Source organism: Culicoides brevitarsis, chromosome 1 (assembly GCF_036172545.1).
Source record: "Culicoides brevitarsis isolate CSIRO-B50_1 chromosome 1, AGI_CSIRO_Cbre_v1, whole genome shotgun sequence".
Classification (NCBI taxonomy): domain Eukaryota; kingdom Metazoa; phylum Arthropoda; class Insecta; order Diptera; family Ceratopogonidae; genus Culicoides; species Culicoides brevitarsis.
This window is the reverse complement of record NC_087085.1, coordinates 2,463,900-2,477,447: the sequence shown is the minus strand read 5'-3', so window position 1 is coordinate 2,477,447 and position 13,548 is coordinate 2,463,900. Positions and strand designations below refer to the sequence as shown.

General features: G+C 22.9%; 3 protein-coding genes across 3 annotated transcripts in view; all 3 read left to right on the top strand.

Moving 5' to 3' along the window:
• The window catches only part of LOC134836703 (matrix metalloproteinase-2), a 207,365-nt gene extending 197,466 nt beyond the window's left edge, over positions 1-9,899 (top strand). Inside the window, exons 5-12 of the mRNA XM_063851889.1 lie at positions 562-710; positions 6,345-6,515; positions 6,651-7,083; positions 8,276-8,472; positions 8,541-8,643; positions 8,710-8,766; positions 8,825-8,925; positions 8,988-9,899. Of these exons, the coding sequence (XP_063707959.1) occupies positions 562-710; positions 6,345-6,515; positions 6,651-7,083; positions 8,276-8,472; positions 8,541-8,643; positions 8,710-8,766; positions 8,825-8,925; positions 8,988-9,295 (1,519 nt within the window). The 3' untranslated portion in view covers positions 9,296-9,899. The remainder of the gene's footprint in view (positions 1-561; positions 711-6,344; positions 6,516-6,650; positions 7,084-8,275; positions 8,473-8,540; positions 8,644-8,709; positions 8,767-8,824; positions 8,926-8,987) is intronic.
• The window catches only part of LOC134836707 (enoyl-[acyl-carrier-protein] reductase, mitochondrial-like), a 226,824-nt gene that overhangs the window by 68,171 nt on the left and 145,105 nt on the right, over positions 1-13,548 (top strand). The gene's annotated exons all lie outside the window — the stretch shown is intronic.
• Positions 1-13,548, top strand: part of LOC134836702 (protein suppressor of hairy wing-like) — an 89,946-nt gene that overhangs the window by 23,909 nt on the left and 52,489 nt on the right. The gene's annotated exons all lie outside the window — the stretch shown is intronic.

Here is a 13,548-nt window from a genome sequence, read left to right as displayed (position 1 = left end):
CTTTAAATTTTTTGAAAAATAAAAAAAAATTAAATCAAATTTTAAATAAAAAAAATAAATTTAAAAATTAATTATTTTATTTATTAATTTTTTTGTTTAAAATTAATTTTAAATAAATAAATTTTATTTTTAAATTTTTAATCAAAATTTTAAATTTAATTTTTATATAATTTGAACTAAAGAAAAAAATTATTTTAAAAAAAAAATTATAAAATTAGTTAAATTAATTTTTACAAATTTTAAATTGAAAATTTTATAAGTTTACATAAAAAATATTTTTTTATAATGTAAAATCTTTTTTTCTTTAAATAATAAATTTCAAGCGAAACACAAAATTTCCTTCAATTTACAACACGAAAAAAAAATCAATGTTTAAAACAAATGATATCCATTCGAAATAAAAAAAAATCTGAACGAATTTCATTCTCCTGAGACCATTTCAAAAATTTCATTTCTCTTTCTCTCTCTTATCCACAAAATTCTCTCAAGAAATTATTGACCGCCATAAATCACTAAAAAATAAATCAAATAATTTTTTTTCCTTTTTTTACCTATTTTTAGACGTGAACATGGAGATAGCTACAATTTTGACGGACCTGGCTCGGTATTGGCACACGCATTTTATCCCGGAACAGGACGAGGCGGCGACGCCCATTTTGATTCTGAGGAATTATGGGAATTATTTGAGCGGCGAAATGACGACAATGACGGTAAGTCCATTTTTTAATCTTTTTTTTTGTGTTATGAACCTCGATGATTGCTCTGAAAAGTTAAGAGATTAAAAAAAAAAGAAAAAATCATTAATTACTTTTCAAACCATTTATCATCGGATTGGATTTAAAATCGTCTCTGTTTCGTACGTCGATGTAGAAACAAGGGATGAAAAGCGATGATAACAAAAGCCAAAGTTACAAGAAGATTAAAATCAGTTCATCCAGAAAAAGGCCACTCACAACATTCAATCATTAATTGTGTTAATTGTAAAACGTACAACAATCGGATTTTTTTTTCCTTTTTTTTTGTTGGAGAAAAAAGTTTAAAAGGAAAAACGAGAAAAAAAAAGATCATTATTCATCATTCTATTGGATGGATATTGTAAGACAATTAATATGATTAGAGATTATGAAGTTGGTGACAAGGAAACGAGGGGAGATTATTACTTATTACTTACTATTATTTTTGGCGAAATTAAATACAGCCGCAAGGCATTATTCGTTTAGGGGAGGATCAATTAAAATACAAATTTTTCTAACCGCTAAAAAAGGGACGACGACAAGTCTCTGATGGTAGAATGAGTTTTTTTCATTACAAATTAACTGACGCCTACATTTCTGTTATCTAGTTAGAGAAAAAAATGTAGAAAGTTGTCGTTAGAAAAATTTGTAACGTTCATTTTAAATTAAAGACATGAGACATGAATCCCAGTGCACATTTTAAAATGTCTGCCTTAAGAATTTTTGAGTTTTTTTGCCCATAGCATATTTTGAATTTCATGCCAAACTCATATTTCAAATTTACCCATTGAAATGTACGAGATTTTTGACCCAATGTGCATTTGAATTTTTCATCCCAGTGCACATTTTGAAATTTTTCCCAATGCGTTTTTTTCAAATATTTGACTTGAGTATTTTTATTATCATAAACCCAATGTATATTTCGATTTTGCTCCATTTAAAAATTTAAAATTTTTGACCCTATGTACATTTTAAAGTTTTAGCCCAATGCGCATTTTAAAATTTTTGCATATTAAATTTTTTAAATTTTGCTTTTGAAATATGTTCCAAAATTTATCCCAAGGCACATTTTGAATTTTTGTATAAAAATAGTTTTTAAAATTTTGACTCAAGACACATTCAAAATTTTAATCCCAATGCACATTTTAAAAAAAATTCCTTTTTCGTTATTAAAAATACTTTATTGAACATTTTCATGATTATATGCCCAATGCATATTTCATTTTTGCTCAATTTTAACATTTTAAATTTTTAACCCTGTTTACATTTAAAAACTTCATCCCAATGCACATTTAAAATGTCTGCATATTAATTTTTTTAAATTTTGCTTTTGAAATATGTTTCAAATTTTATCCCAATGCACATTATAAATTTTTTATAAATATAAACTTTAAAATTTTGACCCAAAGTACATTTTAATTTTTAAACCCAATGCAAATTTTAAAATTTTTAACCGACATATAACAAATCACAATTTTCCTTTAAAATGCGATAAAAAAAAGCTTACCGCACCAAAAAAAATTATTACAAAATTTACACGCATGAATTTAGGTGTCATCATAAATAATAACGAAATAAATCATTTTTCATATCTCTCTTCTTCTTCTTGCTCGTGAAAAAACGCGTAGATGAGTAAAAAAAGATATTTACAGGAAAACGTATTTTATTTCTTTTTTACAACAAAAAAAAAAGTTAAACGTTGATATGTTACTCGAACTTCTTTTTCTTGATAAGCGAAAAAAAAAATTAAAGGAAATTTCGGTGCGTGCTCGTTCAAAAGCAACACACACGCAGCGGGGTAAATTTTTGATAAGGGAGCGGAAATGAAAGTGATTTCATATTTATTTATTTTTATTAACTTCTATGAGTTTTATTTTTTTGTGCGAAAAACGGCGTTGGGGGCATGCATGTCAAAAAGACAAGATAATAAAATTTACATAAAACGACCAGGTTTCTCCTCGAGCGTCGTTGTCGAGGAATGAACAACAAGTGTTGCGGACCAAGAACAAAAAAAAACGAAGAAGAAGCAATAAATGTAAATGTTTAATAAAAACAAAAGGCAGGTTTTCCTCCTTTTAATACAGTAACAGACTCCTTTTATGTCGTTACGACGCAAGAACAACAAAAAATTTCCACACACGTAGTTACCTGGCTTTTTATAACGTTGTTTTTAAGCCTTTTTAATACATTTATTTACTCTGTTATGTAATATGTGTGTGTTTGTTACTACTTTACATTACCTTTGCTTTGCAAAACCTTTATCCGGTCGACATTTTGTGATGATATTTTTCTCATAAAATAAAAACCATCAAACGTTTTGAAGGGAACTGATGTGAACGCATTTTCATGAAAACATAAAAAAAGTTGTATTTTTGTTCGATTTAATAAAAAATATTATAAGAACGTTCGATAAATATTTTTCTCAAAATTTTGAACTCTTAAAAAATTTTAAATAATTATTTTATAAATTGTTATTAATAAAAAAAAATTAAAAAAAATAAATTTAATTATAAATTTATTGAAATAAAAAAAAAAATTTTTTAAATTAAATAAATTTTTAAATTAAATAAATTTTTTCGAAATTTTTATTTATAAAAGAAAATTTTTCATTAAAAAAAAAAAATTTCATTAAAAAATTATTATTTTATTAAAACAAAATTTAATATTAAAAAATATTTTTATTTCAACTTTTAAAAAATTGCAAAAATATGATAAAGTTAATTAATTAAAATGAGACAAATAAAAAAATATTTTTTAAAAATGAAATGAAAAATTTCATGAAAAAAAGAGTTTGCCGAATTTTATTTATTTATTTTAAATTTTTTTATGGATTTTTAATTATTTTTTTTTATTGTATTCAAGATATTTATTTAAAATTTAAAATAATATAAAAATTAAAAAAAATAAAAATTTAATTAAAAAAAAATATATTATAAAAAAATAGTAAATTTTGCATCAAAATTCTTTAAAATTAAAATACATTAATAAAAAATTAAATTAAATTTTAAAATAAATTAAAAATTTATCAAAAATTTAAATTAAATTAATTAATTAACTAAATTTAATTAAATTTTTATTAATTTATTTAAAATTATTATTAATAAAAATTCATTTTTTATTAATTTTTTTTTTAATTTTTTAAACATTAAAAAAATATTTAAAAATTTTTTTAAAAAGACAAATCCAACAAAAATCCCTTTTTTCACTGAAATGCCCTTAAAGTTCGTAGCAAAGTATCAAAATAGCCAAAGGTTGCCGTATTAAATTATATTTTGACATATTTCTCACTATAAATTTTTTATTATATCCTGGAATAATGTTTATTTTACACACCTTTACATAAAAAAAAATCCGTTCCTCATGCATACGTGAAAAGGAAAGAAAAAAAGTTGAAATGAATAAGAGATTTAACGTTGAATGGACATTTTGCTGAAAATCTCTTTCGTTCGCTCAAAAATTTATTTGAAATTTTTATGTGTTAGTATTATCCCTTTAGCTCATTATTATTTTAAAAGGTTTCCCGAGCGCAGATGATCCTTGCGATTTTTTTTTTTTCATTTTTTCTCATGGGCAATTTTTTTTGAAGCACTCTCCAAATAATTGCAAAACGAGCCAATTTAAATTTTCTATAATTTTATTTTTTAAAGAAAAAAAAATCCATCATAAGCTTTCTGTTTTTCCAAGTCGATCGTTGATGAGCCGTAATGCTCTTCATGTCATGTTTTTTTTCCTCAACCCACAAAAAAAGTGAGGCGTGCAAACACTATCATGTCATATCATTTTGCTGCAACGAGCTAAAAAAAAAAGGGAAAGAGAGAGAAAAAAATCGATAATTATGATTGATTGCTAAAATTGACGAGACGTGAAAAATTACAAAAAAAAATTTGCTGTACAATGTTTTTCTTTTTTGAGTCGTTCGTTCGAGGCGAGACGAGACAGACATGCACTTTTCAAAGAGCGCGCGGCGAATGGTGTCGACGATAATAGTTTTAATCTAGTACCTTTGTTGTTTTGGATGAACGCACTTGGCTACCTCGAAAAAAAAGTTAATTAATTGCATTCATTCAGAAATTGACGTCGTTCGGTGTTTGGAAGACTAACAAGAGACGGGTTTTTAAAAAGAAAAACAAGAGAATAAAATATCAATTTCACTTGAAATGGTCCAATTAAATTTAACAAGATATTCAAGATTTTTTTTGTCCGAGAAAGGTTTTTTTTATGTCAATCAAGATTTGACTTTGGTAGCAATTCGGGCATGCTTAAGAAGTCAAGTGAGCAACTAAGATAACAAAAAACTTACAATTTTTGAGAAAATCAGAAAATTTACAAAAAAAATAAAGAAAAAAATTTAACTTGTAAAAAAAGAATTAAATTTAAAAAAAAATAATTCATATATTTCGAAAAATATTAAAAAGTCATCAAAAATTTTAAATTTTAATTTCATTCGTGTGAAAAATTTATTTTTTTATATTTTTAAAAATTAAATGAATTCTATATAAAAATTTTAAAAAAATTTGAAAATTTAAAATTTCGTAAAAAATTAATTTTGTTTCAAACTTTCAAAAAAGATTGTGAAAAATAAAAATTCAAAAAACAATTTAAAAATTTGCAAAAAAAAAATAATTAACAATTAATTATTTTTTTTTATTTTCAACATTAAAATAAATAGAAAAAAAAATTATTTAAAAAACTTTTTGCAAATTAAAATTCTAAAAAATAAGAAAAAGTCATGGAAATTTAAAAAAAAAATTAAAACTTAATTTTTCAAAAATTTAATGATTTCGTAAGAAAATTTTGAATAAAAAAAATTAAATTAAATTTTAATTTTTTTTTTTAATTTCGAAAAAAAATATGAATGAATGTAGTTTAAAATTTTTATGAGAAACTTGTAAGAAATTAAAAAAATAAATTCAAGAAAATTTTGAATATGAAAACTATTTTGAAAAAATCATTTCTGAAAAAAATTAAAATGAAATTTAAAAATAATTAAAAAATTAACTTAAAAAATAATAAAATATAAATTTTTTTTTATTTATTATTATATTATTCAAACCAAAAATTATTTTTCAAAAAATATTTTAATAAATTCTAATCAAATACAAAATTTAATTATTTTTTTAAAACCTCATTGGTTCTATCCAAATTGTATAAAATTAAAAAATCAAAAATTAAATTTTCTTAAAAAAAAATTTGAAATTTAAGTAAAATTTTAAAAAATTTAATGAAAAACAATGTTTATTTATAAAAAAAATTAAAAAGCTCGAAAATATTTAAAAAAAAATAATTAAAAAATAAAATTAATTTTTTAATATGAAAAATTTAATTTTATTAATATTTTTTTTTATCATAAAATTAAAAAAAATATTTAAAATTAATAAAAAAAAATTAAAAGCTCAATGAAAAGATTTTCATGTCAATCACAAATCATCTCAAACGACAAAGGCAATTCGTGCATGCTCAAGTACCAACATTGAAGGATGAGGAGCAATCATCGATTATCTCGACTAACACACATCACTCTTTTATTTTTTCATCATTTCAAAAAAAAAATGCAAAATAATTTCACTAACAAAGGATGATTTTCCATTATCTCTTTTCTCGCATACGCAGATGGACCTCGAGGCACCAGCTTAATGGGCGTAGCTGTACACGAGTTCGGGCATAGCTTGGGATTAGGTCATTCATCTGTTAAAGGTGCCATTATGTTTCCATGGTATCAAGGATACGAAATGAACAAAAACTTACCGGAGGATGACCGAATTGCTATTCAAACAATTTACGGTGAGTAAATTCAAAAAAAAACTCGCACAAATGATGATAAGGAGAAATCATCCTCATCATCATCTATTTTTTTTTTTTTTGCTACTTGAAAATTTTTGAAAAGGGTTTTTTTTCACGTACTAATCATCATTTTAGGTTCGAAGGAGAAGAAATGGGGCATTAATCCGTATAGACCGACGTATGATCGTCCCGTGCAAAACACAACTTCGACAACGACCACGACGACGACGACAACCCCGAAGCCTTATTACCCGGATAGACGACCTCAGTATGACGTTCGACGAGAGCAGGAACGAGAACGGGAACGTCAAAGGGAGCGTGAACGGGAATTGGAAAGAGAACGGGCAAGAGAGAGGCAAAGGGAACGTGAAAGAGAACGCGAACGAGAGAGGGAGTACGAATATCGCCCTGAACGCCCTCGAAGACCGCATTTTCACACAACGACGCCATCAACACGCGCGGTAACGACGGAAATGCCACAACGGAGACAAACGCATCGCCCGTCGCAACATCATCCGAGACATCCGGAACATCCGCATCATCGAAAACCATTGACGTGTGATACGAGGTAAGGTTTTGTCTTATTTTTAGTTTTTTTTTAAATTAAAAATTAAGAAAACAAATTCTTTTTAAAAAAATTTAAAAATTCATAAAAATTAAGAAATTCATGAAAATGTTTCTCTTAAAAAATTATTTAATTGAGTTTTTACTTTTTTTATGAGAAAATTCAAAATTTTCAAAAAAAAATCTTTGGAAAAAAAACATTTTAATTTAATATTTTTTTTTAATTTACTTTTTTTTAAAAGAAAAATTTTGAAACTATACGAAAATTTAATTTTTTAATTTGACCTTAAGTTTAACTTAAAATTTTAAAATTCATAAAAATTTTTTAAAGAAAATTTTCAAATTTTTTTAAAATTTGTGAAAAGTTTTTAAAAGAAAAATCTTTAAGAAGTTTATGAAAATTTTAGTTTGAAATAATAAAATTTAATAAATTTATAAAAAAATTTTTTTTTTTTTTTTAAAAAATTTTAAAAATTAAATTATAAATTTCTGAAACTTTAAAAAATATTATATTTAAAAAAAAATTTTTTAAAGAGAAGTTGTTGATAAATTTTTAAAGAAAAAATATTTAAAAAATTTAAAAAAAAAAAATTCAAAAAATAAAATTTTGCAAAATTGATGAAAATTTTTTCCTTACCAAATAATAAAATTAAAGAATTAATTAATTTTTTATTTTTTATAGAAAAATTTTTAAAAATTAAAAAAAAATTCTTTCAAAAATGAAAGATAATTAAAAATTTTTATTTTTATTTTGAAAAATGTAAGAAATTTTTGTTTTTTTTTTTTTTTTTTTTTTTTTGAAATTTTTATAGATAATTCACTTAATTTTTTTAATATTTTAAAAAAAATTTAGAGATTCAAGAAAATGAAAATTTTGTAAAAATTCTTAAAATTTTTATTAAAAAAAAATGTGACTAATGTGAGGAAAAATTTAAAATTTTATTTTTTCAAAAGAGAATTTTGGAAAATTCATAAAATGTCAATTAATTAAAAAAAATTAAAAAATCTAGAATATTTTACTTTATTTTTTCTTTTTAGAAAAGTAAGGTACTTTATAAATAAAAAAAATTCATAAAAATTTAATTTATCAAAAAAAAAAAAATAATATTTTTAAAAATCTCAAAATTTCATTCAAATTCACTCAACAACTCACCCCAAATACGTTTCTCTAACAAAACTTTTCTCTTTTTCCTCAGTTACGATGCAATTACGATGATCCGTGGCGAAATCTTCATATTCAAGGATCAATATTTGTGGCGTGTCGGTCCCGAAGGTAAAGTTATGGATGGATATCCGCACGAAATACGGCGATTGTGGAACAAGTTACCGGCAAACTTGACGCATATCGATGCCGTTTACGAGAATAAAGATAGAAAAATTATATTTTTTATAGGCAAGTTTTTTCTTTTTTTTTGCTTGTAATTCCATTTTATGCCTTTTTTGTGTCAATCCCTCAAACAGGAAAGCAATATTATATGTTTAGCACACATAATTTAGATCCAGGTTATCCAAAATATTTAACACAGCTTGGGCTTCCTGCAACTTTAAATAAAATAGATGCTGCGTAAGTCCCGAATTTCATAATTTTTCGCACAAAATTTCATTTTTTTCTTATTTTTTGTGATTTTAGGCTGGTATGGGGCCATAATAACCGAACTTATTTTTATAGTGGGACAATGTATTGGAGGTAAATTTATTTTTTTCTACTTTTACGACTTATTAACCGAAAAAAATATTTTTTTTAGATTCGATGAGGAAGTCGGAAGAGTTGAATTAGATTACCCGCGTGACATGTCGATGTGGCGCGGTATTGGTTATCACATCGATACTGCCTTCCAACATCAAGGTAACTGAATTTTTCTTTATTTCTCGCAGGGGATTTCATTTTTTTTTTTGTGTCTTTCGCAGGCAAAACGTACTTTTTCAAAGGCAAGGGCTACTGGGAATTCAATGATTACTACATGCGCGTCGCTCACGAACGGCAAAAATCGTCGGCACAACGCTGGATGGGCTGCAAGGGACGTTCGCAAGACTTGCCAAGCAGAAGAAGAGCTCCGCTGGTTGCCGGCAACGACGATGGCGACGAAGATTACGCCTATGACGACAAAGATTTGACCTCTAATTCGACTCGACCACGGAATCATTGGCACAAATACACCTTCTTAATTTATGTAGTCTTAGCATCATCAATAAAATATAAATTTAGCTTCTTCTAAAACGAAAAAAAAAATGTAAAAAAAAATAAATGTTCCATTTCTCTCTTCATGGATTTAAAAAAAAATTTAAAAAAAAAATACTTAAAATTAAAATTCTTAGAATTGGAAAAAAAACGCAATACAGGAAAAATAATTAGATATTTTTTTAATCGGAAAAAAATAAATTTTCTATAGAAGAACGAAAAAAAGTAAGGAAAGAAAGAAAAAAACACACCTGTGTCTTATTAATTTATCTTAAAAAAAAATTGTTAAATAAGGAACGAACGACAAAAATGGAGTTGTACAGTGAATGATCAGTAGAAAATTATCCATTGAACATTAAAAGAATCAATGCATTTACCTTTTAAGTGTCTAAAAAAAAATAGTAGAATATTCTCTTGACAACTTTGCAATTTTGAACGTCTCCGATGCTCAAAAAACACTTAAGCTTAAAAAAAATAAATTTAGAAATAATAAAATTGTAATTATTTTCGGGAACCGGAATCAGCATTTCATAAGTCTTAAAAAAAATTAAAAAATATTGCAAGTGCAATTCATAAGAAGACAAAAAAAAATGATAGGAAAAAAATATTAGCAATAAAAAAAAATTAAATAAATAAAAAAAAAATATTCTATACACAATTTATTAATTATTAAAAACTGCCAATTTATTTTTTGTACGTAAATAATTAATTAATTAATTAAATTTATGTTAAAATATTAATTTTTAAATAATTTCAGTAAAAATTTAATAATTATTAAATAAAAAAAATGTTGTGTTAATTTTTTAAGATTTTTTTTTCTCAAATAATTAATTAATTAAATGAATCAATAAAATAAATAAGAAGTTGCTTGATGAAATATTAACATAAAAAATAGAAATAAATGGAATTTTTGTACTTTAACAGTGCAAACTGTGATAATTTAATAAAAAAAAAATGAGAAATGAAAGTTTTTGTAAAAATATAATTATTATTATTATAAATTTATATTTACAATTTATATGAGTTTAGTGATTTAAATTCAATAAAATAAAATAAAATAAATGAGATATTTAAAAAAAATTGTTTTTTTTATTTATTTACCTGAACTTCTGAATGTCTTTAAATTTTGAAGGAATTTTTTTTTCTTGAGTCCTCGAATTTTTCTCAGTTTTCTTAAGATATACAATCTCCGATTAAATTTTTCTTGAAAAAGCAACAAAAATGCCACAAAATGGCGGTTAAATGAATAAAATCGGACTTTCAGAAAAATTCGAAGAAAATAAATTTCTCTCAATATAGAGTAATTTTTGGCTGAATTTCATCGCATTTTATCTTATAACGTAAAAATATAAATAACGGCTATTTAATTCAAAAAAATGTTTGATACCAATTTCGTCTTGGGGCAAAATTCACATCTGAAAATGGAAAGCTGGAAAATATTTTGGAACGCATGCTTCTCAATACTCCTCAAAATATATTCAATTTGAAAAAATATAGGAAAAATTTACGTTAATTCGTTACATTTTTCATCTTTTAAAATTATGACGAAATATTCTTCATTTTTTTTTTTTTTTTTTTTTTTTTTTTTTTTTTTGAGCATTTAAAAATACATTTATATTAACAAAAATAATTCATTTTAATTTTTAATTTAATTTATTTAATTAATTTAATTTTTATTAATTTAAAAACTAATTATTTTATTTATTATAAATTAATTTAATTAATTATAAATTAAATAAAAAAAATTAAATTAATTTTTAATTAATTAATTAATGTTTTATAATTTAATTAATTATAAATTAATTAAAATTTAAAAAAAAATATTTTTAAAAATTTTATAACATTTTTTTTTTCAAAATAATTTTTAAAATGACTTTTTTGATATTAATTTTTTGAATTTAATTAATTTTTATATATTTTTTTTTTTATTTTTATTAATTTTATTTATTTTTATAAATTTTATTTTTTTTTTTATTTATTTAAAAAATTTTTTTTTTAATTTTAAATAATTTTCAATTTTTTTAACTAAATAAAGTTTATTTTAATATTTGATCACCTAATTACAAATTTTCCTGTTAAGTTCAATAACCACAAAAACAAACAATTCAAACGCCTCTCTAAACTAATCATTTATTATAAAATTACCTTGTCTATTCCGTCTGCTATCAAATAATCGAACGCAGCACTATCATAACGTAACATAATAATAAAATAAAAGAACCACAAATGGCTCGACAAAATTTCAATCGTTAGTCATGCAAATTTAATGAAGCAATAGAATAGAGAGAATACCTAATGTCCCTATTTGTTGTATTTATTTATTACTCACCACAAATAAAATCCATAATGCGATGTTAGATAGCAGCAAACATGAAGCTTTTTTCAGTTTTTTTTTTCCTTTGATGACAGTTCAGTGACTTCTGCGTCAGGAAAAAAAAACTTGAAAAATTCCGCTTTGTCATGAAGTTCAAGTAAGAATAAGTTGAGTAAATAAATTGTAAAGTCATTGCAAAAAAATCGGTGTGTCTAATGATGATTCAATTTCGAATGTCTCAGTAGAAACTTGAACATTCACAAAATAAATAAAAACTAGTATTAATTGCTATAAGTGATTTGTCTGCTAACAAAGGTTATTGGAGTGCATGTTTTATGTGCTAAATTGTTTTTATTGAAATTTTATTAAAAATTGTATTTTTTTTTTAAATAAAAATATTTTACATAAAAAAAATTTCAATATATTTTTAAAGAATTAAAAATTAAAATAAATGAAGTTTCAAATGAAAGTAATTTTTTAAAATTTTAAATTTAAAGATTATTTTTTAAATTAATTATTTAATTAATAAAATTAATTTTGTATTTTTTTTTTGTTAAATTTTTTAAAATATTTTTAGAAGAATAAAAAAATTAATTAATAATTTACTAAATAATAAAATTACTTTAATAAAACTAAGTATTTAAAAATTTATTCAATTTCTTAAAATTAATTTAAAAATTATTTTGAAAAAATAAATAAATTAGTAAATTAAATTAAATATTCAAAACAAAAATTTATATCTTAAATTTTTATTTATTTTAATTAAATTTTTTTTTTATAAAATTTTAATGTAAATTTAATATTTCTTTTTTTTTATATTTTTTTTAAATTTTATTTTATAAGTTCTTAATTTTTAATATATTTTTTTATTTTTCTTACAAATGAATTTTTTAATACAAATAATTTTTTTTTGCTAATTCAAGGTACTTTATAATAGTTGTTACCCTTGTATGATGTCACACAGAACGCAACTAACAAAAAACTTTTACTAATTCACTTTATTTTTCTACACAATTCAATTTAATGACGTCGTTGCATGCATTGCTTCGGCCAAAGCGAAACGACATCAGACAACAATAAAAATACACATTCACCTAATTTTTCTCTCGTATCTGCGTATTTTATCGTCATTATCATATTTGTACAGTCAGTGGGGAGTTCGAATGCTATTAGACATTTGTCTAGTTCGTGCGTCGCAAAGTTCATTCAAGCGACGAAGAAGAAGGGTTTAGCAAAAATGGAGCAAAATTGATCAAAACTTTTTTTTTTTTTTGAACAAAAAGAGCACAGTTTATCTGATAATACAGCAGTAAGCGCCTGAATGGGGGAAAAATGACAGGAAAATGTGGAATAATAAAAAAAAATTGTATTAAAATATCATGAGAGAAAGAAAACGAGAGGAGGAGATTCGAGACAGAAAAGTTTTTCCTTTAGCAGCTTAATAAAGTGGGCTTAATATGACACGACAACAAGGCAATGAATTTCGCTCATGTATCTCTCGATAATAATGAAATTCAAGTAACCTATATACGAAAAATACAAAAAAAAAATAAGAAGTAGGGTGAAGAATAATAAAGAGATGGAACAACAACATTATTTTTATTTATGGAAAGCAGGATGGCATGAAATTTTCTTTAAAAATACGAAGAAGTGTTTTTTTTTATTAAAAGTCACCAAGTTTAAAAAAAATATAGAAAAAAAAATATTTTAAATAAATAAAATTAAAATTTTAATTTAATTAATTAAAATAAAAATTTCCGATTTTTTTTTTTTTGATTAAATCTTTTCATGGATCAGAAAAACATAAAATTTATATCAATAACTGAAAAAAAATTAATTTTTAAATTTTTAGATAAATTTTTCAAAAAAAAAATCATTTAAAAATAATTAATTATTTTTTTTTATTTTTTATCTTATGATTTAAACTTTTAATAAAAAATGAAATTAATTTTAGAAATTATTAATTTAATTTTTTT